The sequence below is a fragment of the Garra rufa genome, chromosome 20, assembly GCF_049309525.1.
Source record: "Garra rufa chromosome 20, GarRuf1.0, whole genome shotgun sequence".
NCBI lineage: Eukaryota > Metazoa > Chordata > Actinopteri > Cypriniformes > Cyprinidae > Garra > Garra rufa.
In genome coordinates, this window is record NC_133380.1 from 20,143,516 (window position 1) to 20,160,620 (window position 17,105).

Consider the following 17,105-nt stretch of genomic DNA (forward strand, 5'->3'; position numbering starts at 1 on the left):
AAAATTACAAATAAAACAAATAAAAGGTTCTTGTAGTAAAAATAAAATTTAAAATAATAACAATAAAATACAATTAAAAGAGATCTCAAAATATTAGCATGAAAACACAAATCATACTTAATTAGTGTAACATTCAAAGAATTAATATTCTTACAGAAGATTTGAATAACTAAGAGAAAGAAGATTTTTTTATTTTATTAAAATAAGTGTTTTGCCTGGAACTTTTGAAAATGATCGTAACTCTCTGGAAATGTTATAGGAAATATTCCTAAAACATACACTGCCGGTCAAAAGTTTTTGAACAGTAAGATTTTTATTGTTTTTTAAAGAAGTCTGTTCTGGTTACCAAGCCTGCATTTATTTTATCCAAAATACAGTGAAAGCAGTAATATTGTACTTTTATAATAATGTTTTTACTATTTAAAATAACTGTAACATAAATAAGCAACAAACTATTTTACACTACCAGTCAAAAGTTTTTGAACAGTAAGATTTTTAATGTTTTTTAAAGAAGCCTCTTCTGTTCACCAACCGTGCATTTATTTGATCCACAGTTTAGTACAATTTTGAAATATATTTACTATTTAAAATAACTGTTTTCTATTTGAATGTATTTTATATATATATTCAATATGTAATATTTTATATGTAATTTATTTCTGTGATCAAAGATAGAATTACTCCAGTCTTCGGTGTCACATGATCCTTTAGAAATCATTTTAATATGCTGATTTGCTGTTCAAGAAACATTTTTATTATTATTATTAATATTTCAGATAAATGCTGTTCTTTAGAAGTTTCTATTCATCAAATAAACCTGAAAAATTATATTCAGGTGTTTTCAATATAATAATAATAATAATAATGTTTTTTTTTTGAGCAGCAAATCAGAATGACTGAATTAATGATGCTAAAAAATCAAACAAAACTCACAAACAAATTATATTTGAAAATATATTCAAAAAGAAAACTGTTATTTTAAATAGTAAAAATATTTCAAAATTTTACTGTACTGTGGAATAAATAAATGCAGGCTTGGTGAGCAGAAGAGACTTCTTTAAAAAACATTAAAATCTTACTGTTCAAAAACTTTTGATTGGTAGTGTAAAATTATTTGTTGCTTATTTTTGTTTGGACACGTTTTTACCCAACCCAGTCTCATGAATAAGTGTATAATGTAAATATATAATGTGCAATTTTGTATGAATTTGTACAATCTGAGTCATGCAAAAACATGTGGTTTGTAAGTAAAATGTCACCATAAAAGCATAACCCTCAGAGGAGAGTGACCAGATCATACAAAATTGGAAAAAAGTTCCTTAGATTATTAAAATGCTCCTTACACCAATTGAAAAAAATAAATAAAAAAGGTTATTTTAGGAACTGTTCGCTGAAAGGTTCTTTGGAGAACCAAAATAGCTCCAAAATAACTAGAGTTTTAAAGAGTTTTATTTTCATAGTGTTTTGGCTCCACTAATGTTCTTTTATTTACCATCAATTTAGATTCAGCACACACGCCTTGAATTTGACAGCATGTGATTTTAACCATTAGCACGTTGCTGAAAGTGCCAGGACTAAAAGAAAATTTGTGTGGTATCATTATGTTGCACAATATATGATTTCTAATATTTCTGTTCTCAGTTGTGTTTGTCACGAGGTGTGCTGACATACAAAGAGCAGCTGGATTAGAAACAAGCATCCTGACAAATGATTTATTCATTGGGGCATGTTTATAAAGACAAGGCTGTTTTGATACAGTTGATAGAAAGGTTTTGTTCAAGGTGTGTCTGAACCGTTATTGCATTTTATCACAGCCAAGTCAGCATTTAACAGAGAAAAATTAGTTTAAGTGGAAAATAACTTATTTGTGGATGTGGTTTTGGGTTGCTGAAATAGCATATGTTTGATTCCAAGACATTCCCTATTATGGGCAATCTAATTTTTGCTCAGTTGAGAATATGGGCATGGATTTTGGCTTGATATGCAGGGAGACAGATCTAATATTTTGACATTTTAAACACAGTACAAATATAATGGTTAAAATTCTTAAAGGAATAGTTCACCCCAAAAATAAAAAAAAATCCTATTCTGGCCATCCATGATATAGATGGGTTTGTTTTTTCATTGGAAACAGATTTGGAGAAATGTAACATTACATCACTTGCTCACCAGTGGATCATCTGTAGTGAATGGGTGCCGTCAGAGAGAGTGACGTAATGCTAAATTCGTAATCTGTTCCGATAAAAAACAAAACAAAAAAACAACTCATCTACATCTTGGATGACCTATGAGGGAGTACACATTCCAGCAAATACTAAGGGATTAGTTCACTTCCAGAATAAAAATTTCATGATAATTTACTCACCCCCATGTCATCCAAGATGTTCATGTCTTTCTTACTTCGGTCGCAAAAAGAAGAAAGGTTTTTGAGGGAAACATTCCAGGATTTTTCTCCATATAGTGGACTTCAATGGGAGCCAATGTGTTAAAGGTCCAAAATGCAGTTTCAATACATCTTCTAAGGGCTCTACATGATCCCAGCTGAGGAATAAGGTTCTTATCTAGTAAAACGATTGGTCATTTTCAAAAAAAAAAAAAAAAAAAAAAATGAAAAGGTCACGTATATAAATACATATATTTTTTTTAGAAAATGACTGATCATTTCGCCACGTAAGACCCTTATTCCTTGGCTGGGATCATGTAGAGCTCTTTGAAGCTGCATTGAAACTGCAATTTGAACCCATTGATTTCAACTGAAGTCCACTATATGGAGAAAAACCCTGAAATGTTTTCCTCAAAAACCTTAATTTCTTTTCGACCGAAGAAAGACAAACATGAACTAATCAAAACATAAACTTCTTCTTTAAGAAAGGATCCCACATTGAAATGTGGATTTATTTATTAATTTAAACTTCTAGAGGTCAATACATTAGCCTGAATTTAATGAAGAATGTCTGTGAACTGTGATGTTCAGGTTTTACAGGTTTTGTATTTGGAATCAAATCTGGGTCATTCCTGTCTTGTTTATTTAAATGAATTATTTCATAGTTGCTGCCTTGTGTCATAGTTCTGCTGGAAAATGAATCTTTGTACTATATGCACATGTGGTTTTATAAAAAATATGTTCTCCTCAGTGATTTGACTGTTTTGATTCGATCTGCTAACCGTCATGCCAAAAAAGGCTTTTCTTTTATCTGTCTAGCCTCTCTGAGGTGAATCAGAGAAACGCTGAAGAAATTGCTTCAAAGTTTATGCCATTTCAGCAAAACAGCTCTGTATCTGTGTCAGCATTGTAGTTCATGTTTTTGTCACTTCTCTGACAATCGCTCTTCTCGCCTGGATGTGACAGTCTGAAGTGTCTGGGGTGTTTGCTATCTGCTCTATTATACTTTCAAATGAATGTAGTGGTTGAAATAAAGGTGTAATAATTTGCTTAATTGGAAAACGCAGACAGTATCACGGAATTTGCCCCAATTCTGGATGAATAAAACAAAAGTAGGTCAGTACTCTTAAATCAAAACATGATATGGACTAATGTCTGTAAATGTTAAGCAGCAAAAATACTAGTTAAATATGAATCCTGCATGGTCTGCGTGTCTCTGTGTGAATTGCGTAGATGTGCGATTTAGTTTAATTAACAAATACAAATTAAAAATTTGATCCTCTGCTGATTTTGCACGTTTGCCCACTGACAAAGAAGTGATCAGTCTATAATTTTAATTGTAGGTTTATTTGAACAGTGAGAGACAGAATAGCAACAAAAAATATCTGAAAAACGCATTTCAAAAAAGTTATAAAATTATTTGCATTTTAATGACTGAAATAAGTATTTGATCCCCTATCAATCAAGATTTCTGGCTACCAGGTGTCTTTTCTACAGGTAACAAACTGAGATTAGGAGCACTCTTTTAAAGGGACTGTTCCTAATCTCAGTTTTTTTTACCTGTATAAAAGACACCTGGTAGCTGAAGCAATCAATCAGTCAGATTCCAAACTCTCCACCATGGCCAAGACCAAAGAGCTGTCCAAGGATGTCAGGGACAAGATTGTAGACCTACACAAGGCTGGAATGGGCTACAAAACCATCGCCAAGCAGCTTGGTGAGAAAGTTGACAACAGTTGGTTTGATTATTCGCAAATGGAAGAAACACAAAATAACTGTCAATCTCCCTCGGTCTGGGGCTCCATGCAAGATCTCACCTCGTGGAGTTTCAATGATCATGAGAACGGTGAGGAATCAGTTCAGAACTACACTGGAGGATCTTGTCAATAATCTCAAGGCAGCTGGGACCATAGTCACCAAGAATACTATTGGTAACACACTACGCCATGAAGGACTGAAATCCTGCAATGCCCGCAAGGTCCCCCTGCTCAAGAAAGCACATGCACAGGCCCGTCTGAAGTTTGCCAATGAACATTTGAATGATTCAGAGGAGAACTGGGTGAAAGTGTTGTGGTCAGATGAGACCAAAATCGAGCTCTTTGGCATCAACTCAACTAGGCGTGTTTGGAGGAAGAGGAATGCTGCCTTTGACCCCAAGAACACCATCCCCACCGTCAAACATGGAGGTGGAAACATTATGCTTTGGGGGTGTTTTTCTGCTAAGGGGACAGGACAACTACACCGCATTAAAAGGGAATGATGGATGGGGCCATGTACCATCAAATCTTGAGTGAAAACCTCCTTCTCTCAGCCAGGGCATAGAAAATGGGTCATGGATGGGTATTCCAGCATGACAATGTCCCAAAACACACAGCCAAGGCAACAAAAGTGTGGCTCAGCAAGAAGCACATTAAGGTCCTGGAGTGGCCTAGCCAGCCTCCAGACCTTAATCCCATGGAAAATATATGTAGGGTGCTGAAGGTTCGAGTTGCCAAATGTCAGCCTCAAAACCTTAATGACTTGGAGAGGATCTGCAAAGAGGAGTGGGACAAAATCCCTCCTGAAATGTGTACAAACCTTGTGGCCAACTACAAGAAACGTCTGACATCTGTGATTGCCAAGGGTTTATAAAATACAAAATCATCAGAGGGTTCAAATAATTTTTCGTGAACAAATCAACATGATCTCTAGAAATGCTCTGAGATTCACTTAGTATTTTGCTGATTCTTTTGAGAAAAACTATTGTCATGTCATCATATACAAACAGGTTTAAAGGTCTTCACAGCAACCTGTCAAAATAGAAGTTTGGTTTAACTTGAAGAAACTGTGACAGAAATATATTATTTAATGTAATGATAGTACTACTACTACTAAAATTATTGTTAAAACATTATTTTTAAAGATATATTTAGCAGAAAAAATATTTACCAGAATAATGCAAATACACAACACAGAATTTATGACAAAAAAAAAAAAAAAATTTGAGATTCTTTTGATTATGGAAATTTATTGAAACCATTAAAATAAAATCCTGGAAATCAAAATGTGTTACAAAGAGAACTGAATTTGAATTGACATTTGAAATATAAACATATTTTATAGGGCCTTAAAAATGTAACTTATGTTAAACTTTTAATAAATTGCTGTTAAATATTATACATTTTATATTTTAATTAATTCGACCTTTAAAACAGAGCCTAGAAAAACTAAGTCAGAAAAATTTAAAACCAGAATTTGGAAAAAAATAAAAATAAAACCGATTTCATAAGGTGCAAAAAAAAAAAAAATGTTACCAACTAATGAACAGTTGATCTGACATGCAATGTTAAATGTTAAACAATTCTTAAGGATAAACATTTTAAAATGACAGTATTAAACATTGGTGAATAAAGGAAACGTACACAGGCATATCCACATTAAAAAGTTTAATATCAAGACAATCAGCATACAAAATAACCCAGAATTTTAAACCAACAACATATTGTCAGTGCAGATCAAAAGTATACAAATGTTTTTTTTTTTTTCCTCTCATCCTCACATGGCGCAAATGAAATCATGTCAGTATAAATACAGTATCATGTCTAGTAATAAATACATTCAAAACATAGATAACTTAAATCAAATAAATCCTCTTTCAATAAGTTAAAATGCAAAACATAATTTTCATCGTTTGAAATTGGTCATAAACGCATACTAAAGATCGCTGCAAGGCATAAAAGAGCCAACCCCTACATATGCTACACCTGAAAGCTATCACAATAGTGGTTGTTTATTCTCTTTTACAGAAAATGCAATCTTTTGCATTGAAGCATAACGTTTGCAATGAAGCATAACAGCCTTCATATTTTTGAAATATTTGGGAAAATCATATAATTACACAGTGAAATGGTAAACAGGATTGTGGAAAAAAATGCTACTGAATGACTATATGTCTTTAAAAAAAAAAAAAAAATGGATGCAAATCATTTGTTACTTCTATTGAGAAAAATAAGAAACCTAAATGCTTTGTCCAGTATGTCACACAGCGTCATGCAGAATTTACAGTAATTAAGTGCAGATTTCATTCTGCCATATCTTTTTTCATGATTGCCCTGGTGACAAAGTGAAACATAACTGGAGTACAGAAAGTACAAGTTTTAAACTCCTTCTCATGACACAGCATTGATTGAAAAGAGTGTGCCAAGCAAAGTACCATAAAAATATTAAATCAAAGTTGTTGGAATGCCAAATGTCACTGAGCGGAGAACTAACTACTTGACTCGAAGCTGCCAAGTCACTTTGTGCCACTTCAAATGCCAAAGCCATGAAAAGAGCAAAATCTAAAAACAGAAAACAATCAGATGAGAGTGGATGATTATGCAGGGATGAATCTTGTTTAGAATAAACATACCGATAGATATCTATATTCAGGGAACTATGTGACTTTCAATTGAAATGGTAAACCATTAAAACATGGTAAATGCCAGTCATTTTCTTCCTATAAAACCACCTAGACTTGTGGAAACAGCATACAATTTTGCAAGATTGTTACTTAAATCTATCTCTCTATCTATCTGGAAAGAAATGGCTAGCTAGGTAGCCATTTAGTTGCCTCCCAAAAACTGCATTAGTACCGGAGCAAATCACCTGTATTAATGTCTCAAAATAACACTCAATTATTCTTCTCGAACAGTCTGATCCATTTGTGAATGCTATAAAGACATGAGGATAACGTCAATGTTATAACGTTAAAGACATAAGTCTGTAAATCCAATCATCATGTTTTGTGCTACTGCAACCGTAAAGCAAAGAAAACAGAAACATTTCTTTGGTAGTGGCACTCTGACATACTTTAACTAATCTGGGAGGATGACGAAAGAAAATGCATATAAACCACGCTGGGATGGTACAACCACTTTTTTCTCTTTTGCCTATTCCCAGTCAGCTAAAGGCAAGACAATGTGCTTTAAACGGAGATCTGTGTGAGTGAAAGCAAACTAGTTTGCTACCGTCAGAGTCTACTTCCTTTGGACATGTGTGTTTCTATCTGAGGTACTCTTCTTCTGAGAGACTGTCCAGGCTCTCGTCGTCACTGCCTTCCAGTTCTGGAAGATCTCCCCACAGCAACAGGTTCTGCCCTGTGAAAGAGACAGACTTGTATTATGTCTAAAAATATAATCTTTACAATACTGCTCTGAGGTTTTGGGGTCTGTATGTATAAATGATAAAATAAACAGCATTTATTTGGAACAGAAATGTTACATTTAAAAAAAATACTATATAAATGTCTTTACTTTCACTATAAATCAATTTAATGAATCCTTGTTACAATAAAAAGAATAAAATTAAATTACAGCACTCACTGTTTTTCTAATATCATCTTAAATACACAAGAAATGGCTCACACTCATTTCCTATTTTATACCAAACAATAATTTGAGTTTCAGTTAAAAAGATCAGTTGGCAGCATCTTTTGCTGTGGAAACAGAAGGTGCTTTTTGGCTGGGTTTCAATCAGTCATGATAAAATTACAGTGCATGGCACATCTTCTGATATAAACAATAAAAGTTTAAAAGTCTAGACTGGCAGTCTAATGCATTTTGGCAATTAAGACTTCCTCAAAGAGTGCCAGACAGGCCCACTTTGAGGAAGGGTCAATTACCGAAATGCATGAGAGTGCCAATCTAGATTTTTACCTTTTAAATGCCCTTTTGGTGCAGAGCAAAAACTTTTGTAAAAAATGTTTTGTACATTTTGTATCAATATTTTAAACTTTTTTTTTTTATTGAACAACATTTATATATCAGGTATATTGTACTTTCATTGGGTAATATTTTAACCAAAACCTACTTTACATGGTTCACCAGCTTACAAAAACCTATAGTGCGAGTCAATCCATGTGTCATCATTAGCCCCTTTCACACATACAGTCTTTACTGGTAAATTACCATTAAGAGATTATGTGCGAACAGGAGGTAAATTGGTTCTGGCAATTTACCGGTATGGGAAATTGTAATGTGCTCTGTGTGAACGCAGAATGTAGATTACCGGTATGAGCATGTAGCACTGACGAATGAAGTCCGCTTTGGTCCAAATTGGCCAATCATAGCATTCTTATGGAGATGACATGATTACTCTGAGCTTTTTACAAAGCTTCGCTGCCTTTTTTAAATTAGTTTTTCTATGTCATTATGTGCTAGAATTAAATCTTTGACCATTGTGTGTCGTCTCACATCTTTTTCAACGTGTTGTACTCAAAACCCAGCCTTCTTTTCCATTCATCAGGGCTGCGGCTCTGCAGTCGAATACTACTATGCACGTCTCGTGTTTATAAGAGCAAAAACACATTCTGTTTGATCATCCCCTTATGCCTGTCACTCAGACTTCAACATTTTGGACAGATTGTGAAACTAAAGCGCTTCTACTCACGAGGACGAATGAAGACCACGATATGGCTTTTTAAGATATTTTCCAATGACTGACATCAGAATTTACTGCCATTTTGGTGCAGATTCATGATTGGTCTCTAACAGCATATTTGAGTAACCTTGAGGCCCCACAATTGACTGAATGATTTTGAGATCCATCTTTTCACACTGAGGACAACTGAGGGACTCGTATGCAACTATTACAGAAGGTTTAAATGCTCACTGATGCTCCAGAAGGAAAAATTATGCATTAAGAACCAGGGGTGTAAACATTTTGAATTTGAAGATCAGGGTAAATTTAACTTATTTTGTCTTCTGGGAAACATGTAAGTATCTTCTGTAGCTTCTAAAGGGAGGTACTAAATAAACTGACATTTAGGCAAAATAAGAAAAATGTACAAATCTTCATTTAAAAGTTTTCACCCCCTGGTTCCCTTCTGAAGCATCAATGAGTGTTTGAACCTTCTGTAAGTGTTGCATATGAGTCCCTCAGTTGTCCTCAGTGTAAAAAGATGGATCTCAAAATCATTGTTGGGAAGGGTTCAAATACACAAAAATGCTGAAGAACCAGAGAATTTGTAGAACCTGAAGGATTGAAGAACAGCAGGCAGTTTAACTGCTTAGGACAAACAAGGGACTGTCTTTTATGTGAAATATCTTATTCAGGTCAGTACTAAATAGAAAATAAAATGCATTTTGTATATTCCATATTATTGTGGTAAAATAATTAACATTTTGCAGATTCTGCAAGGTGTATGAAAAATTTTGACTTCAACTGTACTTAGTGTTAAAACATACTCTACACATAAGCAACTATACAAGTAAGAAAAAAGAACCTAGATGCAACTGCTCTTTAAGCATAATTATACGTTTTAAGTAGAGGTCGACCGATATTGGTTTTTACCGATACCGATAGCTAGGTTGGACCACGCTGGCCGATACCGATTAATTAACCGATAGTTTTTGAAAATGGATATTGAAGGGCAACTAAAATAGTGCTCTACTATTTAAAAAAATAAATACTAAACCATACTTTGTAAATGAATAAAAATGTTAATACTAATTATAAATTGATCATTAAAGTTATTTCATAGTTCATTAATGTTAACAAAATGAACTTCGAAATTTAACAATATATCAGTAAATGTTGAAATTAACACTCTAACAAGAAACAACACTTCTATTCTACAGCTTTCATCAATCTTAGTTGATGTTACAAATGGGCTCATTGTAAAGGGGTGGGAATCTTTAAATTTTAACTTTTTTTATTATATAAGCAGGCTGCTTTTTAAAATAATTACTTATTTAAAATTAGTGTTCTTTAAGTGTCAGCAAGTTTACAGAAATAGTTTTTTTCTTTTTCGTTTGATTATTACAGATGAGATCAGACAGAGGCAGCTTTAACAGGCTGCATTCAAACGAATGCACAGATCTATTTCGATGTATCAGATGTTTTGTCCTGCTCTGAAAACATAACTGACTGTGTGTACATCAGTTTCGTATAAAAGTATTTGAAAATCCAAGTGCATTTAACTGCATCTGCAATCAAGCTTTTTAGGACGAACAAACACAAAGAGCAATTGAAAGTCTGTCAGTGCATCTAATAGTACTGCATTATAAACGGCAGAAATGAAGGCACATGTAAAGTCAAAAACTGCGATTGATAGCTCACACTGTCAAACAATACACTTAGCTCACTGTGGAAATTCTGTGCAATGAAGCCAGCCGCGTTTCTGGCGCGCACGCGTGCCATATGCGGGAAAAACACGCTCATTGAAGAGAGGATTGAGGTGCGTCGGAGAATCTATTTTTCACCCACCCTTTAATGAAACCGAACAAAAGTGCAGCGCTGTGTTGCGCGGACAACTTGCAGGTATCACACACACACACAGGACGCGTTGTATAGTTCAAGCATAAATCTAAAACAGTTTATTTAATCACCAAACGGGCAAATGTTTACTTCAAGAATGATCAAAAAAGCGGCAAAGGTTAGTTTAAACATGAAACGGAAAGAGAAAGTGCGATCTATAATGCAGCCATTTCAGAAACAATTTCTTTTGTTTTACATTTATGTTAAAATATTATTTGTTTTTGTCTTGTTTCAGTTTAATATGTTAATTACGAAAGAAGTTTGTGTAATTTGTAAATGTCATAAAGGACGTGGTATGAATTGGACGGCAATACGAATTGGAGAGGGTCAGACACATTTTTTGTCAACTTCGTACGTTTTTATTTGTGGAAAATCCCTTCTTTAACGAATTTCGTTTTGTATTATTTTTATCTTAATTTTTAATAGATATTTTTGTTGATCAGTTATTAAAATCAAATAGGAACAGGAAAATGGCATTGTGAAATAAAGTGCATAACAAGATGCAAACTCACCATGCTTTAACGGCCTGAAGAAAAGGCTAAAACATAAATTATAGCTCTGTATTAAGCATACAGACTTAATTAGAGCTAAAGAAATACAAATAGTTTGCTTAAATGCACAATACTCAATTTTCCAGCACAGGGTCAAGTCTTTATGAACGATGTAGGAAAGATGTGTAATGTAAAACTATGGCGCGCTGTGACTGATTTTGTCGGCTGAATGAACACAGTTTGCTTTCTCATGTCTTTACACCTGCAACTTTGCTGGCTAAGAATATAAACAGCTGGATATAAATCAATACAAATATATGGTAACAATCCTGGCATTAAACATTGGTCTAGGGCTTAACCTCTCATACTCCATGACAGCGGAGCGTGAGCCGCTTCAGCAAAGAACGCAACCCGGAAAAACTATCGGCAAGGATTTTTGCCGATAACCGATGGTTCGGCCAATCAACTATCGGTGCCGATTAATCGGCAAAACCGATACATCGGTCGACCTCTAGTTTTAAGGTTTTAAAATGTTTTGGATGGATGTGAGCAAATTCTCTTGTGAAATTGAAATTATGAAACAATGGTATGCAAAAGCAGTCTGAACATAAGCAGGGGTCACAGTGTTTTTACATGAGATGTTTCAAACCTGTTGCATCAAGTCTATTGATGGTGGACACAGCTTCACTGTTGAACATCCAGAAATGACCATTGTTGCAGGACAGCAAGCAGGGCTTGCATGGGGCCACCACGTGATATCCCACAACATTCCCACTGAATTTGCAGAAAGAGCCAGAGAGACACACAAAAACACCTGATTCAAATGCTTTGTGAGACACAATAAAACAACAGCAAACGGCTCAGTTAACAATAGACTGAACATTACCAAAACATGTTTGATGCCAACCTACAAATCTAATTATGCTGCAGTGTAAATAAAATAAGGATAATGCATACCATTTAAAAGTTTCAGTTTGGTAATATTTGTAAAATGTAATTTGTTCTTGTGATGCAAAGCTGAATTTTTTAGCATCATTACTTTAGTCTTCAGTGTCACATGATCCTTCAGAAATCATTCTAATAAGCTGATTTATTGGTCAATAAACATTCCTTCTTATTATTTGTAAAAACCTATTTTTCTAGAAACAGTAGTACATTGTCATTTTTTTAATGAATAGAAGGTTTAAAAGAACAGCTTTTATTTGAAATAGATGTTTTATAACATTATACATGCTTTTGTCACTTGATCAATTTAATGCATTACTGCATTAAAAAAAAACATTCATTTCCTATATCATCATATTTGTTATTAATAAACTTATAATTCCAAACACTAGTTATCCTAAACACTACAAACAAAAGTAGTCAAAACTGAGTGATAGTAGTTATAAAAACCTCTTTACCATTTCAAACAGGCAATGTCTCTTAATTTGCATTTGCAGCTTTCAGTGGAATAGCAGCTGGCCACAAAATCAACTGTCCTAAATGTGGGAAAACAACACAGACTTGTTTATGTTTAAGCATTAAACAAAGAAAATGATGACCATATTTATACAAGTGAAATCTGATCACGGAAGCCTCACCTATTTGGTGGTATGTCGGTTGAGAACAACTCTATTTCCGTATCAGCCAAAAGTACAGCTTTCATCCCTCTCATACACAGCAGACTATCACAGTATATACAGTTGACTTGCGTCACACACTTATTCTTGAAATTTGAAGTAGACATTGTGGAGTTGAGATCTTCAAGTAAAGCTCTTAATAAAACACCGGGTCCTGTTGATTGAAAATGGTCACAAAGAGTCAGCACCTGCCCTGAAGGCTGCAGCAGATGTTTAACAGCCTGACTGAGACGACCTGCACCTGTCTAGCTAGCTAGCTCTAGCCTGTTTGCACCTGTATTACGTTAGCAGTGTCACCAAGTTAAAGTGTATTAAACACAAAAACGCAAAAGGCTTTCAAATTAACATTATGGATATAAATCTCAGTAACTCCTGAAATTTCACACTTCTGTTAGAGTATAGAAAAGCTGTTCTTTTCTTATTAGAGAGCTAGCTAGCTAACTAAAATATGAAGTCTTTTTTTGTACTAAGCATGCCATAGAATCATTCTTACCTGGTATCGAATATCAGATCGTTCTAGATCTACGCGGCAGAGAAACACATTGTACCACAGTACAAGCTCTCTATCGTTACAACAGGGCTTAGATTGCTAAGCTACGTTTGTTTACGTCCCCGTCAAAGCGGATATACACTTCCTGAAAGATTTTCAAACAGCCCGATGTCTAACGCTGATTGGTTACGAATGACCATATCTCACACATGATTGGTCAGCTCAAATTCCTTAGGTGATTGGTTGCAGTGTCTTTTCCGCAAAACCGCTAGGGAGGGGAGGAGCGATTCGTTTGTGCAAATCGGTTCTTTCGAACGAGTTGTTTCGAAGAACTGATTCAAAAACGGTTCAGTGATTCTTTTATCATCACGTGGTCACTGACATCGCTTTGTGGTAGATTATTTGTGCCAAAAATGCTGTTTATAACGTTTATTTAGATTAAATGTTATTATTAAGGGTGTTCATTGTGATACAGTGCATTCCAGTTCAGTTTAATACAGAAATTCAGTTCATAAAACCTAAATATGTGACTCTGGACCACAAAATCAGTCATAAGGGTCCATTTTTTACAGTTTTTTTTTTCTTCATTTATGTATGGTTTGTTAGGATATGACAATATTTGGCAGAGATATTTAAAAATCTGGAATCTAAAGTGCAAAAAAATCTAAATATTGAAAAAAATCGCCTTTAAAGTTGTCCAAATTAAGTTCTTAGCAATGCATATATTACTAATCAAACATTAAAAGTTTTAATATATTTACGGTAGGAAATGTGCAAAATATCTTCATGGAACATGATCTGTACTTAATATCCTAATGAGTTTTGGCATAAAGGAAAAAAATATCATTTTGACATACAATGTATTTTTGGCTATGCTACTTAAGACTGATTTTGTGGTCCTGGGTCACATATAATTTGCATTTACATATAAAAAAAGACCAAAAAACATTATTACATGTACATCTCTTTTGCATGCTTCATTTTATTTGTTGAAACCATCTCCACAATAGATTCAGTTCATAGCGTCAGCTGTTGGGTGTTTTAATTTCATTTATGCTTTCTCGCTTCCTCAGGTGGTTTCCTGGCTAGTCTGTCCTCTAGTTACCACCTAACTTGAAAGTCATTCATTTCAAAGATGATATTAATTAAATGCACTGCAAAAAGGTGAGGTGTAAGGAGTGAAGAAGCTTCCAAGTGTATCCTATAAAAAGTTTTTTTCTCCTCACAGATGATAAGAGCATAAATTCTCATCTCATGTTCCAAAACATAATTTTCACTTAGTTTGCATAGGTTGTTTGACTCATGAATAATTAGTTTAGTAAAGGAACAATTGGTCAGACCGGATTTGTGAACCGGTTCAACTGATTCATTTAAAAGATCCGACTCGCAATGATTCGTTCACGAATCAAACATCGCTACAAAAAAAGAGAAATGTAAGAAAAAAATGAAGAAATACATTAACAAAAACAATTATTGTTTACATGATTATTAATTTCATTTTTATCAACACAAGGGCGACATAAATAAAAAGAGAAACAAGGAGGCTTTAAAAAGCAGTTTGTAAAATATTTAAGTTATTTCATTTGCTCCAGCCTTTTAATTAAATTAGGCGGCATGCAATGGAGTTATGAGATAAAACAGTACTATTAATGCCTCAGAAATGTATCTTTTGGCAATTTGATAGATTCATGTCGTGTTCGTGTGTTGTAACCAATGACAATAGAGGGGGGGTTGTTCTTTCTCTTCCCTGAAAAGAGGCGGGGTTTGAGTTTGGGAAAATTCAGAGAATAGCGTAACAGTAAGTCTAGAGGGAGAAATCTGGTAAATGAAACTCGATTGCAGACATGGAAATCGCCTTTTAAGGTAAGTGGCTGATCGATTCAATTCAGCAGTATATGATACGGGCGCATTAGGCACGAGAAACCCTCGCAATCGTCCGGATGAAATGCAGGAATCTCCTTAAGGAAAGCCCTGAACTATTCAGAGAGTCACCAGGGGCCTCTCTGCTTTTCACATCACGTTACTCGACAAACTCCCTCTTGTTGCTCATGGGCATAACCTCTTTCATTTTAGGACTGGTGATTTAAAGTCTGCAACAACCCTGGCATAATCTTTTTAAACGTGTTTTAGGCTAGGCTACATGATATGACAATGTTTAAGTACTCTTTAACCTCGTTTTTCCAACTGGACACATTTGTTTCAGGCTTTTCCTATTTAAAGGCAACAATCATGTCAAAATCGGTCATTAGAATTTTCTTTGATCATCTTAGAGATAAAATCATACATGGCAGCATGTCACAATGATTTTCCACACCTATGACACTAGGTTTAAAATGTGTTTTTAATTGATGCCATATTGTAATGTGAAATATCTATCTAATTGATGCCATATTGTTATGTGTAGGCTATAGAAAATTAGTTCAATACAATTAATCCAATCTGCATATTATTACACATACATTATTAATGATTTGTTTTATTATGAAGTAGTCAGATATCAGAATAATATCATTTCGTACCCGCAATTATGCGTCAGTTTACATTTTTCGTAACTAAACATTGTAAAGCGGAGCTTTGATGAGGTAAACGTCTGTTTTAAACAAATAAAACGAAACGAAAATATTTTGAGGAAGTTTACTGGAAGGAACTAGTCTTTAGAAACCTGATCCAGTGAACTTTTCTCTGCCCTGTTTGTGTGCAGTGTGATGCTGGGAAGTCTAATCCATGCCTTCATCCTGCCCTGAGAAGAATCTGTAGCCTCACTCACACGTCTGACCGCTGGAGGAAGGCTGAAACTTTTGAAGGCGCTGCGTCTGGTCGCTCGGATCCATCCAAGTGCGAGTGAATGGGATGCAACTCTTCTTTTTCTGCTTCTGCTTCGTTCCTCGGACATATTCAACCTAGGAAGCCAACGGCAGCTCCAACTAATAATGCGGCGTGATTGATCATCAGGAGACAATACCCATCCACTGCTTTCCATTCCTACATATTCACTGGATATCTGTTGACGAAGTGCGGGCGAAGAGGCTTTTGTTCTGCGGTGTTTCTCGCTGTGACAGGACTTATTTCGCTTAGATCAATATGACGTCTCCCGCTAAATTCCGAAAGGACAAGGAGATTATAGCCGAATATGAAACGCAAGTTAAAGGTAAGTGAATGTGTCGCTATTATGTGCAGTCTTCCGCGGCTACCATTGTGTTTCTTGCTGGATAGGTTACAATGTATAGGTACGAGCACAACGCAGTTGTGTTCCCGGAGAAAAACGCTTTTTATTTGACTTTGTGAGAAACAATGCTAGCTCTTCTCCACATGTGGCAATGTGTCCAAACGGAATGATAGATGTGCGATCGGTCAGTCAGTCAGTCGCCTGAGAGGCGATATTGTCAATAAATACGAACTCCTAAACCTTTTAAACAAAGGTTTTACTATTTAAAATGTGTTATTTATGTGACGTTTGTGCTGTTTATCTGTATTGTTTCTCTCTCTGTAGGTTGTACGTATGGACAAGGCAGGGCGTTTTCTTTTGCCCTGCGTGTCTCTATATGAGCTGGTGTGGTGCTGTGTTCAACCTATTGATTTTTGAAACATGTCAGCTTGGCTCACATAGATGTTTTACAGTAGGTCAGGGACTTAACAACACGTTTAAAACCGTTTTGAGTTGTATCTCAGCGAAAACTGTTGTGTTTTGGCACTAGTGAGCGTGAATGAAGTAGCCTAAAGGTGTGATGCCTTGGTGACAGTTCGGTTATGGCTGTAACCTCATTAATGTTATTCATACTACGCTGTGGTAACAGTGTAAAGTGTTACTTTGAAAGTTTTCAGATTTTTTTTTTTTAAAGTAG

General features: G+C 34.9%; 1 protein-coding gene across 2 annotated transcripts; it reads right to left on the bottom strand.

Annotated features, from left to right (window-relative positions):
* Positions 1-5,799: 5,799 nt before the first annotated feature.
* On the bottom strand, positions 5,800-13,398 carry LOC141293774 (protein FAM72A). Of its 2 annotated transcripts, XM_073825832.1 has the most exons (6): positions 13,267-13,398; positions 12,735-12,927; positions 12,555-12,632; positions 11,801-11,925; positions 7,372-7,500; positions 5,800-6,702 (listed from the first exon to the last, which is right to left on the bottom strand). In XM_073825832.1, exons 2-5 carry the CDS (start codon positions 12,878-12,880, stop codon positions 7,406-7,408), a joined length of 444 nt encoding a protein of 147 aa, XP_073681933.1. In that variant the 5' UTR covers positions 12,881-12,927; positions 13,267-13,398; the 3' UTR covers positions 5,800-6,702; positions 7,372-7,405. The 2 variants fall into 2 exon arrangements, with proteins under 2 accessions (XP_073681933.1, XP_073681932.1); XM_073825831.1 differs by having other exon boundaries at positions 5,800-7,500.
* Between the last annotated feature and the right edge of the window lie 3,707 nt (positions 13,399-17,105).

Excerpts from the sequence above, each read along its gene's own strand:
- LOC141293774 (XM_073825832.1), bottom strand. The coding sequence starts at position 12,880 with ATGTCTACTTCAAATTTCAAGAATAAGTGTGTGACGCAAGTCAACTGT. Across the intron at positions 12,633-12,734 it reads ACCGACATACCACCAAATAG|GACAGTTGATTTTGTGGCCA; the intron begins GTGAGGCTTCCG and ends TCCCACATTTAG. Across the intron at positions 11,926-12,554 it reads GACATTGCCTGTTTGAAATG|TGGGAATGTTGTGGGATATC; the intron begins GTAAAGAGGTTT and ends CTGCAAATTCAG.